Source organism: Mirounga angustirostris, unplaced genomic scaffold, assembly GCF_029215605.1.
Source record: "Mirounga angustirostris isolate CCGP_5_RB_7025 unplaced genomic scaffold, mMirAng1.0.hap1 SCAF_6, whole genome shotgun sequence".
NCBI classification, from domain to species: domain Eukaryota; kingdom Metazoa; phylum Chordata; class Mammalia; order Carnivora; family Phocidae; genus Mirounga; species Mirounga angustirostris.
Genome location: NW_026991714.1, coordinates 51,265,818 through 51,278,564, shown reverse-complemented (window position 1 = coordinate 51,278,564; position 12,747 = coordinate 51,265,818). Strand labels below are relative to the sequence as shown.

The 12,747-nt window shown below is 43.9% G+C and overlaps 1 protein-coding gene across 1 annotated transcript; it reads right to left on the bottom strand.

Annotated features, from left to right (window-relative positions):
- Positions 1-11,787: 11,787 nt before the first annotated feature.
- On the bottom strand, positions 11,788-12,409 carry LOC123845401 (barrier-to-autointegration factor-like). The gene has a single exon (XM_045876167.3). It carries the CDS (start codon positions 12,369-12,371, stop codon positions 12,102-12,104), a length of 270 nt encoding a protein of 89 aa, XP_045732123.1. The 5' UTR covers positions 12,372-12,409; the 3' UTR covers positions 11,788-12,101.
- Positions 12,410-12,747: the final 338 nt, after the last annotated feature.

Genomic DNA, 12,747 nt, shown 5'->3' with positions numbered 1-12,747 from the left:
TTTTCTTAATCTGACATCTTGTTGTCCTCTTTCTGCCCCCTTATGCAGCGCTCGTTTAGATTAATTTTGTTGATCAGATCAAATCACTTTGTCTACATTAGAAATGACATGCAGTTTCTACATATTTACCCATATTTATATGTGTGTAGAGAAATGTCTACAGATATGAAACATGAAAATACAGAAATGCCTTTATTCCCTTTATCTTCAATTTGTATTTAGTTGATTTTGATAGTCCAGTAGCTACAGCTCTCAGAAGAGTCTGGTAAAAACCACCCCTTCCTAAGTTCTCTCTGCAGAGAGCTGAGCTTTGGCAAGGTCATGCAGCCAATCTTGAGTCGCTGAAGACACCGAGGCCCTTGCATCCGGTCTCCTAGAGTTGACCGGAGCTGACCACTGTTTACATTCATTTGGACGCATGTTTATGTGTCTGAGGGTGGGGAGAGTGTGTCACCAGCATGGTTCCAGGCACTATGGGGAGATGCCACATGGCAGAGGGGAAAGGTAAGAGGATCAAAAGTCAAGAGGCTTAGATTCCAGTTTGGATCTGGAATATTAAAAGCTGTGAAACCTCAGTAAACATCCAGCCACTCAAACTTGAGTTTCTTGGTCTGAAAATGGGGATAGTTATATTTCCTGAGCATTCATGGGGATCCAATGCTATACAGCATGTGAAAACTATGAAGCTATACATACAGTCAACGAGCAGATTCAGCTGAGAGTCACCAAGAACCTGTTGTGTGCCTCGTATTGAGCTAAGAGATACACAAGGAAATTGTTCCTGCCATCAATTCGCTTGTGATCTGTAAAATGAGGAGGTTGTTACACATTATCTCAATAGTCCCTTTCAGCTTTAGGGCTCTTTCTTACTCTATTCCTATAAAATGGAATAATGATAGGATTTTAGAGCTGGGAGGGGCAGTGGGAAAGAAAGAACAAATATACATCTAAAATATGTAAGAACAGTTTGAAAGGAGCCAGGGAGAAGTGCATAACTTGGAGTGAAGCTGTCTTGGGAGGAGACACTCGGTCTCCCTGCTGGCCTTCCCTGGGCACCCCTTCTGCACAAAGCAGGGAGGTCTGAGGACCTCTGGGGAGACACAGCGAGCAGAAGAGGGAGGAGGTCAAGCATATTTTCCTCTGAGGGGTTTTGAAAGTTTATGGGTCTGTTTTTAATTAATAACCTAATTATTTGCTCTCCAGGCTCTTGCCAAAAAAAAAAAAAAAACCCTCAAACTACCTGCTGCCCAATTCTAATCAAAGGATCAAAGGCAAAAGGAATGTAATTGTTGGAAGGTCATACAATCTAGTCCGTCCTCCCCGTATCACTGGTCCTGGCACTGCATCAAGGCTTTTTAAAACCCAGATTTCCTGGGAGCACCTGGGTGGCCCAGTCAGTTAAGCTTCTGACGACTCTTGGTTTCATCTCAGGGTTGTGATCTCAGGGTCATGAGATGGAGCCCCACGATGGGCTGCACACTCAGCGTGGAGTCTGCTTAAGACTCTCACTCCCTTGTCTGCCTTCGGCTCAGGTCATGATCCCAGGGTCCTGGGATCGAGTCCCGCATCGGGCTCCCTGCTCCATGGGGAGCCTGCTTCTCCCTCCGCCTCTGCATCGCTCTGTCTCTAATGAATGGATAAATAAAATCTTCAAAAAAAAAAAAAAGACTCTCACTCCCTCTCCATTTGCCCCTCCCCACTCTTCCTGCCCCCCCCCACTCTCTCTCTCTCTCAAATAAATAAATCTTTAAAAAAAACCCAAAGCCTAGATTCCCTGGCCCCACCCCCAGTTTCTGATTCAGTTTCTGATTCTGGGTGGAGCTCAAAAATTTGCACTTCTAGTAAGTTCCCAGGTGAGACTGATGCTGTAGGTTCAGAGCTACTTTGAGAACGACTTGTCTCAAGAATGTCAAGTTGATCAGGTCTAGCCTAACTCAGAGCAATACATACTCGCAGCACATTGTTTTGATTTCTGACCGTAGGGTATCTTTCGCTGACCCGTGCTCGGGTATCCCTGCCGACCCTATGTCCTCCTGTTGCAATGAGGAATAATACAAGTAACAGTCTGAAGAAATTGCTGGCATCTTGAAGATGTGGAGGATGTCAGCTGCTACATTTCTCAGGGCTCTTTTATTAGGACCCAAGAAAGAAATCTCTGTTAGTTCTCAGAAGCAGAAAAAAAAAACAAAAACATTTTTTTTCAGAATGATTGGGATGCCTTTCCCTTCCAGGTCACATAACTTCATTTGGCCACTAGAAAGCTCTGAGACTAACACACAGCTTATTTCCAATAAAGAGAACATATGGCACATATTTTAGGGGACTAATCTTCCCTGTCATATATTTTCATTCAACCTCTTCTTCCTCTTCCTGTTTTTTCTTTTGTCAGCTTTCCCAAAGCCATCCTGGAATGAGGGAAGAATAAATGAATACATAAATAATGAAATAAAGAAATGGTGAAAATTACGTGCACTAGTCCTGAGAGGACAAGAAATAGTGTGGTAATAGAAGTTGGTGTCAGTAAACGGGTGTTGTTTGTCTGTTTTAGTGCGGTAGGTAACAAAAGTGATTTACCCAGGATCCATCAGCGATATGCTGGAGACCTGGCACTAAAGTATAAATCTTCTTGCTCCAGCGACAGAAACCTTTTTTCTCGTCTTTCCTGCTTCCTGTACATAAAGCATTGAGATAACTGCGCTCCTGCCTTGGTTGGTGTCAAGTTATCCAACCTGAGAAATCAATAAAATGAGTTTGCTTCGAACCCGGACACTCCTGCTCCCAAAGGAAATAGGAAGGGGTCAGTATGAATTTATAAAAAACTTAAAAAGACGGCCTAATCATTAATAAATGATTTTTTTTTTTTGAGTTGGGAGATGGTTGCTAATTTCTCCCACTTCTCGGCAGTCACTGTAGCAATTAATAAATTGACACCAGTAGGGGCGAGAAGGGTTAGAATTCTACAGAATTCTAAAATGATGCTTCAGAGAATTCAAACAAAAAAATCCCAGGGTGACAACGAAGAGTGATTCTAACGGTTACATAACAGCTAGTGTTCACAGAGCCCACATCCCAGGGGTTAAATCAGGGGGTGGGAGCAGCTTGGCAGTCTGTAAGGATCACTCTGGACTTAGCACCCAGGAGTGGTGAGGTGTGGGGCACCCTCAAAGCAGCCCAGCACCTGTCCGCTCCTCCAGGAGGCCCAGACAGGGCAGGTAAGTCCTTCCTCTGGCCTCCCAGGACACTCTGTGCCCTGCACTCACCACACTGCACTGAAAAGTTACCTACTCCAGTGTCCATGTGGCTAGACTGCAGACTCTCTCACGGAACAGCCAGAGAAGATCCCAGCAGGGTCAGCATAGAGGACCAAGACCTTTTTTATTTTCATTATTTTATTTTCCAGTGAATAGGAGCATTGAAAACCTTTTAACCTTGCTAAGTGGTTTGGGAATGGTACACCAAGGCTGATTATCTCTTGTGCCCACAATGAAGACCTGTTGGACCCTGATCAACCTTGATCATCCTGGTTAAGGAAGCCAAACTGCAGGAGGGGGAGGGGGTTGGATTGGGACGGCACAGCCCTCCCCCTTCCCTGCTGCCCCTCTCCTAATGAATTCTTCAAACTGCATCCAGAGGAGGAGATGGGCAGAGGCAGACCAGCCCGCTAACCAGCTGCATTAATCATGCTCCATCCCTTCAGCCCAGCGAGATGGATGGCCCTTCAGCAGACCAATGTTCAGGTGTGGTGCTACTAATAAGCGTAATTCCGCACTTCTTGATCTTCACAGGAGCCCCCTATCCCAGCACCTGAGTAGCCCTGTGAGGTAACTGGTACATCAAAGACTGGCATTGTGTTCCCAGGAGCTCTGGGTCAGAGAATTGGGCTGGCCTCAGCACTCCTTTTGCTGTTGGGAAGTCTCAGACTGGGAAAGGTCACCCAAGATCACAGGAGGAAGGCAGGGCATACTGAAAAAAAAAAAAAACCACTCTTCCATGCCGATGCTATCTGACTACCCAGAGAGGAGAGAGAGTTAGAGACAGACCGGCTGACTCCACTGTGCTCCAGTTTTTCGAGAAACTATGTTTATACCATGCTCTCCCCTCCTCTCCATTTACATCCCATTTGCCCTTTGAGAACCAGTCCATTTTGTGTACAACTGATGGAGTACTCTGTTTTCAATGGGGCTTTCAAAGGCAGTTCCTGTGCACCTCCCATTTATGTACCACAGCCCCCTGAGTCCCTGGTGCCCTCATTCTGTCACCCTCTGCTGTGATGCCAACCATGGTGACATGACCGCCTATGACCTAAATCATACCTATAAGTGCCTGAGGGAGGAGTGGTCAGAGATGCACAAAATGTGACTTTTGCCCCCAAGGAGTTTACAGCCTGTAGTGGAGGAGAAACCATACACAAATGAAACACCCAGAGAGAAGAGCTTGACAAGGTGTAATTAATGGGTTGGCTTGGATTTCGTCTTTTTTCTTTCTCCAGTGTACCACATGGAAGAAGTGTAGGCAAAGAATGGAATGACAAGATGGCGGGCAGCACAGAGAGGGAAGATAATAGCTCATCCTCAGACTGGGCGGTCAGACCTCACATCATAAAGAATTGTCTATAAATAAATAGTAAATCCAACAAAACCATAGACTTTAGAGTCAGAGAGACCTTACTCCGAATCCCAGATCTTCCATTTATTAGCTGTCTGACCCCAAGAAAGTTGTTAATCTCTCTGAATTTCAATTTTCTTATCTGCAAAATGACCATGATAAAATCTCTCATTGTTGAGAGATTGATATGACTCAGGGAGGTCAAGTGTCTAGCACTGTGCCTTGGTCAACATTGGCCCTTAGAAAGTGCCAGTTCATTCATTTTTGTTCTTAGTCATTCAACAAATATATAATGAGGATCTGCTATGTCCTAGACATTGTGTGAGGCCTGACATACATCAAGGGTGAACGAAAAAGACAGAGTCCTTGTCACCAGGAACAAGGCATTTGTGGCCAGGGAAACAGATAAGCAAATGGACAATTACAATTCAGTCTGTTAAATGCAAGGATGAAGGAAGCACAAGATTGTGCCATGGCAGACCAGAGAAGACATCTTAAAATTTCCTTTCCCAGCCCCTTAGTCACTACATTATTTTTTTCTCCTTCCTTCTTTTAAGATTATCTGGCCAGTTGATTTTTTTTTCCTTATGTTGATAAATCTTTAGTGCTCTAAGGAATTGCTAGTCACTTCGTCTGCCCAACCAGCAAGCATGAGAGCTTTCTCATCTTTCAGAGTTTCTTTCCTCCTGCCTGGTTGTCCTCACATTTCTTCAAAAGCAGGCTTAACCCCTGATTGTTCTCTGTTCTTTGCACCAGTTATCTGTCAGGGGAGTTGGCAGGGGAGATTTGGTGTTGGGAAGGGTTAGGCAAAGTCCTGGATGGAAGAATCCCTGATATGGAGCTGAGGGAAAGAAGAGCACGTTTTGCGCTCTTCACTTCATCCACCTCTTCCTTCTTAAACAGACAATCATTTATTTGATGTGGGCTGAAATTTATTTCATGACTTACGGGACTGGAGATTTGGGGGCAATAAAAATTTGTCAGACTATTCAGACCTGTCATCTTCTGAGTGCCTTCTTCAGGCGCCAAGGTCTCCTTAACTACCTAGATAAGTCTTCCAGATGACTGCTGGGTCTGCTGTCAAGGGGATCAGTCTGTTTTCTACTGGGCTGCTCTATGGGACCAGCGGGGCCTGCAAGGATGGATGCTGGGCTTAAAAGAAGCCAGAATCTGGCAGAGAGTGATGTACCTGCTGTTAAAAATATGACCTACTGTGTTGGCAAGTGCTTCTCCGAGCTTTAAGGGCTGTGGTCATTGCAAGGAAGTGAGATGGTGAGATGTAGTTGAAAGAGTCCTGGACTTGAATTTAGGAACCCAAAATTATAATCCTGTCACAAATTAGTTTACATAACTCTGGGCAAATGCATTAACCAATCTGTGCCTCAGTTTCCTCACCTGTAAACTGAGAAGGGACTTTTAGTTTCCCTAGGAATGGCTACAAGCTGACAGAATTCCTGAACTTGACTTACAGATGTAGTGCAGACCCTTGTTCACAGGGGTACTGTTGATGCTCTGCCCAGGTTCCATCCCTCCTTCAGCTTCCGTGAGCCTCTACTTCTTCATGCTTGGTTCCCTTCTGAGGACAGCCCATGGACCACAGGGGCTTCCTGGGAGTTTATCTTCCACCACCTCATCTCACCCGGGCCCTTAACCAATGCCTGATGCATGCAGGAGCATGAAAACAACATTGTTTCAAGTCTGAACAAACTCTTGAGATGCCTACACTCTAGAACTCCCCTGAAGAATCAGGCTGAGACTGGTACCTTGCCTGAAATATCACCTTGCTTGGCTTCCTCCCCATCCCTGGCCTGCTTTCCTCTCTCATACTAGGTTCTCCTGGGCCACTTTCACATGAATCCTTGTCCTGGGGTCTGCCTCTGGGTTTCCCAATCTACTACACCTTTCAAATCTGAAAAGTTAGTATAGAATTCATTCTATTAATAAAATATCTGCCGATCACTTTTCTTCCTGTTCCTTCCTTCCTGTATCTCTAGTATTTCTGGCCTCCACATAAACTTTCCTAAGACCAGTGGTGGAGAATTGTTGAGGCTGAGTTGCCTTGGGATTGTAGGCGAAATGTTAGACTTGCAAGTGGCTTGAAAGAGACATTTCAGGCAAGATGGAGGCTATCTCCTTTAATTCCTAAAAGCCTGGAATGACTAGGCTTTTGCTAAACATTTATGCAACCCAATGGTCAACATTCAAACTTGTGACTACAACATACATGAAAATCTAATGGGATGGGTTCTTCTTGTAAAGAGGTAGGTTGGAAACATTCTTCCCAATTCTGAGCAACTATAGAACTTACTGGTCCTCTAAGGCACTTCAGCTTTTCTAACCTATATTTTACTTATGGATACATCTTATCTTCCAGACTAGACTGGAAGAATTCTTATTTAATGAGTTACCAAGCACCTAGCCCCCAAAGCACAATATTTTATAACAGTCAGAACTCAATAAACATAGAAAGAATTAAAATAGATGTGAAGAGCAGAATAATGGAGTAGAAGGGTCATCAGTAGTAGAGGTAAACACACTTAGGGTCAAATCGAGCTCTGGGCAGACTGGTGTAAATTATATTAGTCCTCCCCCCTTCCCCACCCCCATTTTCCTCAACTATAAAATGGAGATGATATTAAGTACTTCATGAGGTTTTCCTAAGGCGTGGAAGCTATTATCCTTAGAGGACTTATGAAAGTTTCAAACTCACTGCAGCCAACAAACTAATACTAGCTCCTGCTGAGCCCAGTCAGTTCTATAGTGAGAGGAAGGACAGCAGAGGCTCTCAGGCCTGAGGACTCTATGCCTTACTAGGAGACGCCAAGGAGCTTTGCTGTCTGCCCATGCTTTCCTTCTAATACAGCTCACCCCGGAAGCACCACGGGGTTTAGAAGCCTTTGATGTTTCTATTTTCAAGAAATCTTCTGATGTCTTATTATTCTCTAACAAGTGGATCTAATCTGGAAACTTTCTGATAGTACACATTGCTATGGAAATGTAATATACAATAAAGGGGGCTCTAGAAATCAATGGGGAGAAGATAGATTGTTTACAAGATGGCATTAATTTCGTGGACTTATTTTACTTAACCATTTGCTGCAGTTATCTTTCTGGAGAAAAGCAACTCTATTTCTTTAAATGAGCATCACACAAAGTAGAACATGCAAATTAAAGGGCTAAATGCAATGCCTAGTAAAAGGTTGATGGAAGAAAATGTAAGAGAACGTGCCCTCTTTAAAGAGAGCACGTTCTGCGTGGAGCACTGGGTGTTATACACAAACAATGAATCATGGAACACTACATCAAAAACTAATGATCTATGGTGATTAACATAACATAATAATAAAAAAAAAACAATAAAAAAATCTTTAAAAAAATGTAAGAGAATTGCTTTGTGATCTTAGGATAGAGGAAGAACTTCCTAAACAAAATTTTAAAAACATAAGGCATAAGGAAAAAAAAAAGTGGAATTTGATTAAAAAAAAAAAAGGATTTATGAATAATGCAGATAAAATTGACAGATGATATTGGGAGGAAATATTGTAATGTCTGAAAATTACAAAGGACTGATATATAAAATGTATAAGGGGCTCCTGTAAATCAACAACAAAAAGAAAATCTAACAGAAAAATGGGCAGAAGGTAAGAATAGGAAATAAAAAGACTGAACTCCAGAGTGTAATAAGGAAAAGAGGAGCTGTTCAAGCACGTTAGTAATCAGAACTGTGCAAAGTTAAATAATGAGACATCACTCTAAACTGGGGGAGTGACAAAAATCCTAGTTAGATGACACCAGGTGTTGGCATGGATGAGGGCTATAGAAACGCTCAAGCCCCTCAAGTGGGAGTGTACAGCCATTCTAGAGAACAGTCTGGTAGTCCTCAAATGGAGCCAATCTGCATACATTCCAAAGAACTGGAGGTCCGCAAAGAAGCAAGCTCTAGACCGCTCCCCACAGCCCTGTTTGCTGGGCAGTGTGGTGGGGATTCTCTGAGTTTCAATCCTGGGGAATGGATAAGCCACACATAGTCCATGCACATCATGGAGCACTTTGCAGCAGGAGGAAGCTATAGACTAAATGTGCGTATAGTAACCCAGATGGAGCCTTCAAGCATAGTGTGAAGTAGAGGAAGTAAAAACTTGAGTTAAATTTATTACTCAATTCTACTTACATAAATATTGGATTGATGGCAAGCATAGTTTGCAGGAACATACACATACATCAAATACATTAGAATCATTGCCTATGGAGGTAAGAGAATGGAAGAGGGGAATGAGGAATAAATCAATAAAAAGAAGGAAAAAAGTAAACACTAGGAATGGGGTCCTTGTTTCCTGTCTTTTTACAACAGCTGCTGAGGTTGAGGTGATCTGGGGGATAGACCTTTCAACAGTCTTTGGCTGCAGAGACTTGAGGGTTTTAGAAATAGGAGCTGGACTTAGTAGTGGGGTCATCTAAGGTGCCATCCTCAGGAGTACCTTGCAGATGTCCCCACACTCTTGGGACTTGGCTTTTACTTGGCAGGCATAGAGACAACTTCTGTCTTTGGCCAGGTGACACTGGGCTAACTTGTGTTAACTGAGATGCATGTGAGACAGAGGTTAATGTCAAGGCCAGCTGATTAAGTTACAACGAGGAGCCATTTTCATACAAGCAGAGGGCTAAATGCTCCATGATTAGTGCATTGTTTCCCTGTAGTCAAACTACATGAGAAGCCAAACATCATCAGAAGTTTTCCTTGATGGGGACAGAGATAAAGCCAAAGGAATTTAAATGATCTTATAAAAAGTCACTCAGTGGACAGAACTTAAGAGATTGTTATGTGACAGGAATAGTCTTGCTAATGAGAATATAATGCTGGGATCATATCCATATTGAAATCTGGATACATATAGAACACCTAATCTGATGGACTCAAGTAAAAAAAAGATAGGCTGAAGATTGGGACCTAAACAGTTTTGATCATAAGCAGAAGCTTGATTCCAGACAAATAACATACCAATCACCTTAGGAAAAACATCACTGAGAACAAAACCACTCTGGTTTCTGCAGATGGGGATAAATATAAAGAAGCCTTCTTATACCTGGCAGTGCTGAGTTTTACCTGAGCCCTGTGATCCTGGAAAACAGGGAAGTTAAGAAACCTTTTCTGTTTCAGGAAAGACCCAGCCTTCTCCAGATGACTGAGGTAAGACTCATAGATGCCCCCTTGTTTACCTATGTCAGGACTGGACGCAGATCCTCTACATTCCTCATAAATGAGTAGCTGAACCACTTCTCCCCACCAATCAACTGGAACAAGATGCTTGTTACCAAACTTTGGTTAAACTTCTCTCCTTCCCCCATATCCCTGAACTTTGGTCAGCATTCAACTCCATAAAGCCCCTCCTGAGAATGAGCTGCCCTCAGGGTCATCCCCCCCTCTACCATCCTACCCTGCCACCCTTCCAACCCATGTCCCCAGCCCTGGTTCTCTGCAGCCTGGTCTGCTCCTCCCTGTACAAAAATACCCCTTTGCCTCCGTGGGATGCTTGCAGATCTATGTTACAGAGGTCTCCCTATTGCAAGAGCTCCTTTCTCCACCCTTGAAATAATCCTTTCTAGTAGTGTCTCCTCACCAAGTTGGGATTTTTAAAATTTGACACACCTCAGAGATCTTCACTCCAGCTTCGCTGAGGGTGCTGGAGGAGATGCTCCCATCTGGACTCCTAAGAATGTCAGGAAAGAAGAGAGGGAGAAAGGACAGGATCCTTGGGTGCTAACTATATATGCTATATATGCTGGGTGCCTCAGCTGGTGTTTTCCCTTCCTGTGGGAATTATTACATCACTTCATCACTGAGGCTGCTCCATGTTCTCTGTTGGCCTGGAAACCCAGATGCTCTCACCCAGCTTCTACTTTAAAGGTCACCCTTTGATGTTTCTGTTGAAATCCCCTCCTCCTTTCCCTTTGCTTGGTTCTTCACTGATGCATTTATTTATTTAAACTTAAAAACTTGCAGAGTGACTTAGCCTGGCCCACCATTTTGGAAGAAAGCGGCACTGCTTTTGATCCCCCGAGGCTTGTGGTCATCTGGGGATCATTCTTGATTCTGTCATGTCAGTGTGAAGTAATGTTCACCCAAGCCCTTTGTCTCAGGTGTATTTTTGACTCTTCAAGCACCTATCCTAGTCTCCATTTCCTTCCCTCTGCTCTTGACCTCCTTCCCTTTCTCCTCGTGCTGACCCATTAACAAATGAATTAATTGGTTCACTACAGAAGCATATTGAGAACACTGCCTGTATTTTGGGGGTTGTTCCAGGCACTGGAAACATGTAGACACACAGTTCCTGCCACTGAATAGCTCTCAGACAGCAGTGGAGACAGACATACAAAGTAATACAGCACAACACGATTAATCCTATAATAGATATATGAGGAAATAATAGTGCTGTAGATTGAGTTTAAATCAATGTGTGCGGGGGAGGGGGGGACGATGACGAAGAGCAGACAAGCAGCAATTGAAAATGTTTCATGTTTTATATCTAATACCCAACCATCCTCGGGGCCCTGAGATAATTCCTTCCTTAGAGGTCACAGACTAGATAATATAGTTCTTCATCTGTTAGGCACCAGCGACAGAGTCCTTCTTAGGAAGGAGCTTGATAAACCCACTCAATCTCAATTTTGGAGAAGCAGCCTCCAGGTTGGGTTTTGGAGGTAGGGGGAGGCAGGGGGAGCTCTAGCCTGGATTTCCTTAGCATCCACCCTTGTCTTTCCTCAGTCTCCAAGAGATACTGGTCAGCGGGGCTCACCTTTGGGCCCCCACTCCCCTCACCCCATCCTTTGGTTTCTTCTACACTGCCTTGGACTAAAGGATGCTCCAGCATCCTTAGGTGGTCCTAAGGCTCTAAATGACCTGTAGTTTTGCTCAGGAGATCTAAGTCTCTTTCTTTCTTTCTTTCTTTCTTTCTTTCTTTCTTTCTTTCTTTCTTTCTTTCTTTCTTTCTTTCTTTCTTTCTTTCTTTCTTTCATTCTTTCTTTCTTTCTTTCTTTCTTTCTTTCTTTCTCTTTCTTTCTTTCTTTCTTTCTTTCTTTCTTTCTTTCTTTCTTTCTTTCTTGTTTCTTTCTTTTTTCTTTTTTGAAGGCCACTGACTTATTGATTTAAAAAACTTTACAAGGACAGTGACTATTCCACCAAAAAAGGAGCCAAATAGCATAAAACAGACCAGTGGGGGCGGGGGGTGAAGGAAGGGCCAGGAATCCCCTCAGAAAAGCTGATAATTGTTGACACGAAACTGGCAGGGGAAGATGGGAGATGCATGCAAGAGCAAGAATTTCAAAAAAGTTGAAATGGTGAGGGGAGGGAACTCCCAAAAGACCTTGAAGTACATCAGAAGTGAGTACAACAACAGCAATCTCTTCCTTTGTAGAGGACAGGGGAGGAGTCCCCACCCGGCTGCAAACTCTGGAGACTCAATGCTGGGGCTAGGGACTGGGGGCTCCCTAAGAGAGCCTCACAAGAAGGCGTCGCACCACTCTTGAAAGCACCGGAAGCAGTCCCAGGGCTGCTTGGCATTGGCACTACATGTGTCCTTCAGCCATTCCTGGAAGAGATCTTCATCTTTCTTTAGCACAAGAAACTGGACAAGGACCGCATAGGCTTTGTCAAAGCCCCTTTCCTCCAGCTTCTTGCCCAAGACTTCACCAATCCCAGCCAGGCTCCCCACTGGCTTTTCCCCCACGGGCTCTGACACGAAGTCTCGGTGCTTTGGGGAGGTTGTCATCTTGATCAGCTTAATCGGCAGCTCCAGCTCCTGTAACCGCTCCTTTCACCACCTGGCTGCTCCCACCGATACCTCAATCTAAGTCTCTTTCTTACAGGGCTCCCTGTCTTTGCATATCTGCTGATGTTTTAGGAACTCCACTCCATTGCAGAGGAAATTCGGGTTGTGGAAAATGGCCTTCTCTTTCAAAAATGCCCTGTAGGGACAAGGCACCAGTCAATGTGTCAGGCCTCTGCTCTTTTATTCAAAGGCTGGACCCACAGACAGTGCCAAACACTAGGATTCTCCATCCCCCTGAGCACTCCACTGCTGGCATTGATAGATTTTTTTTTTTCAATTAGGAAAAAAAAAAAAGCCCACCTTTCTTAACATATAA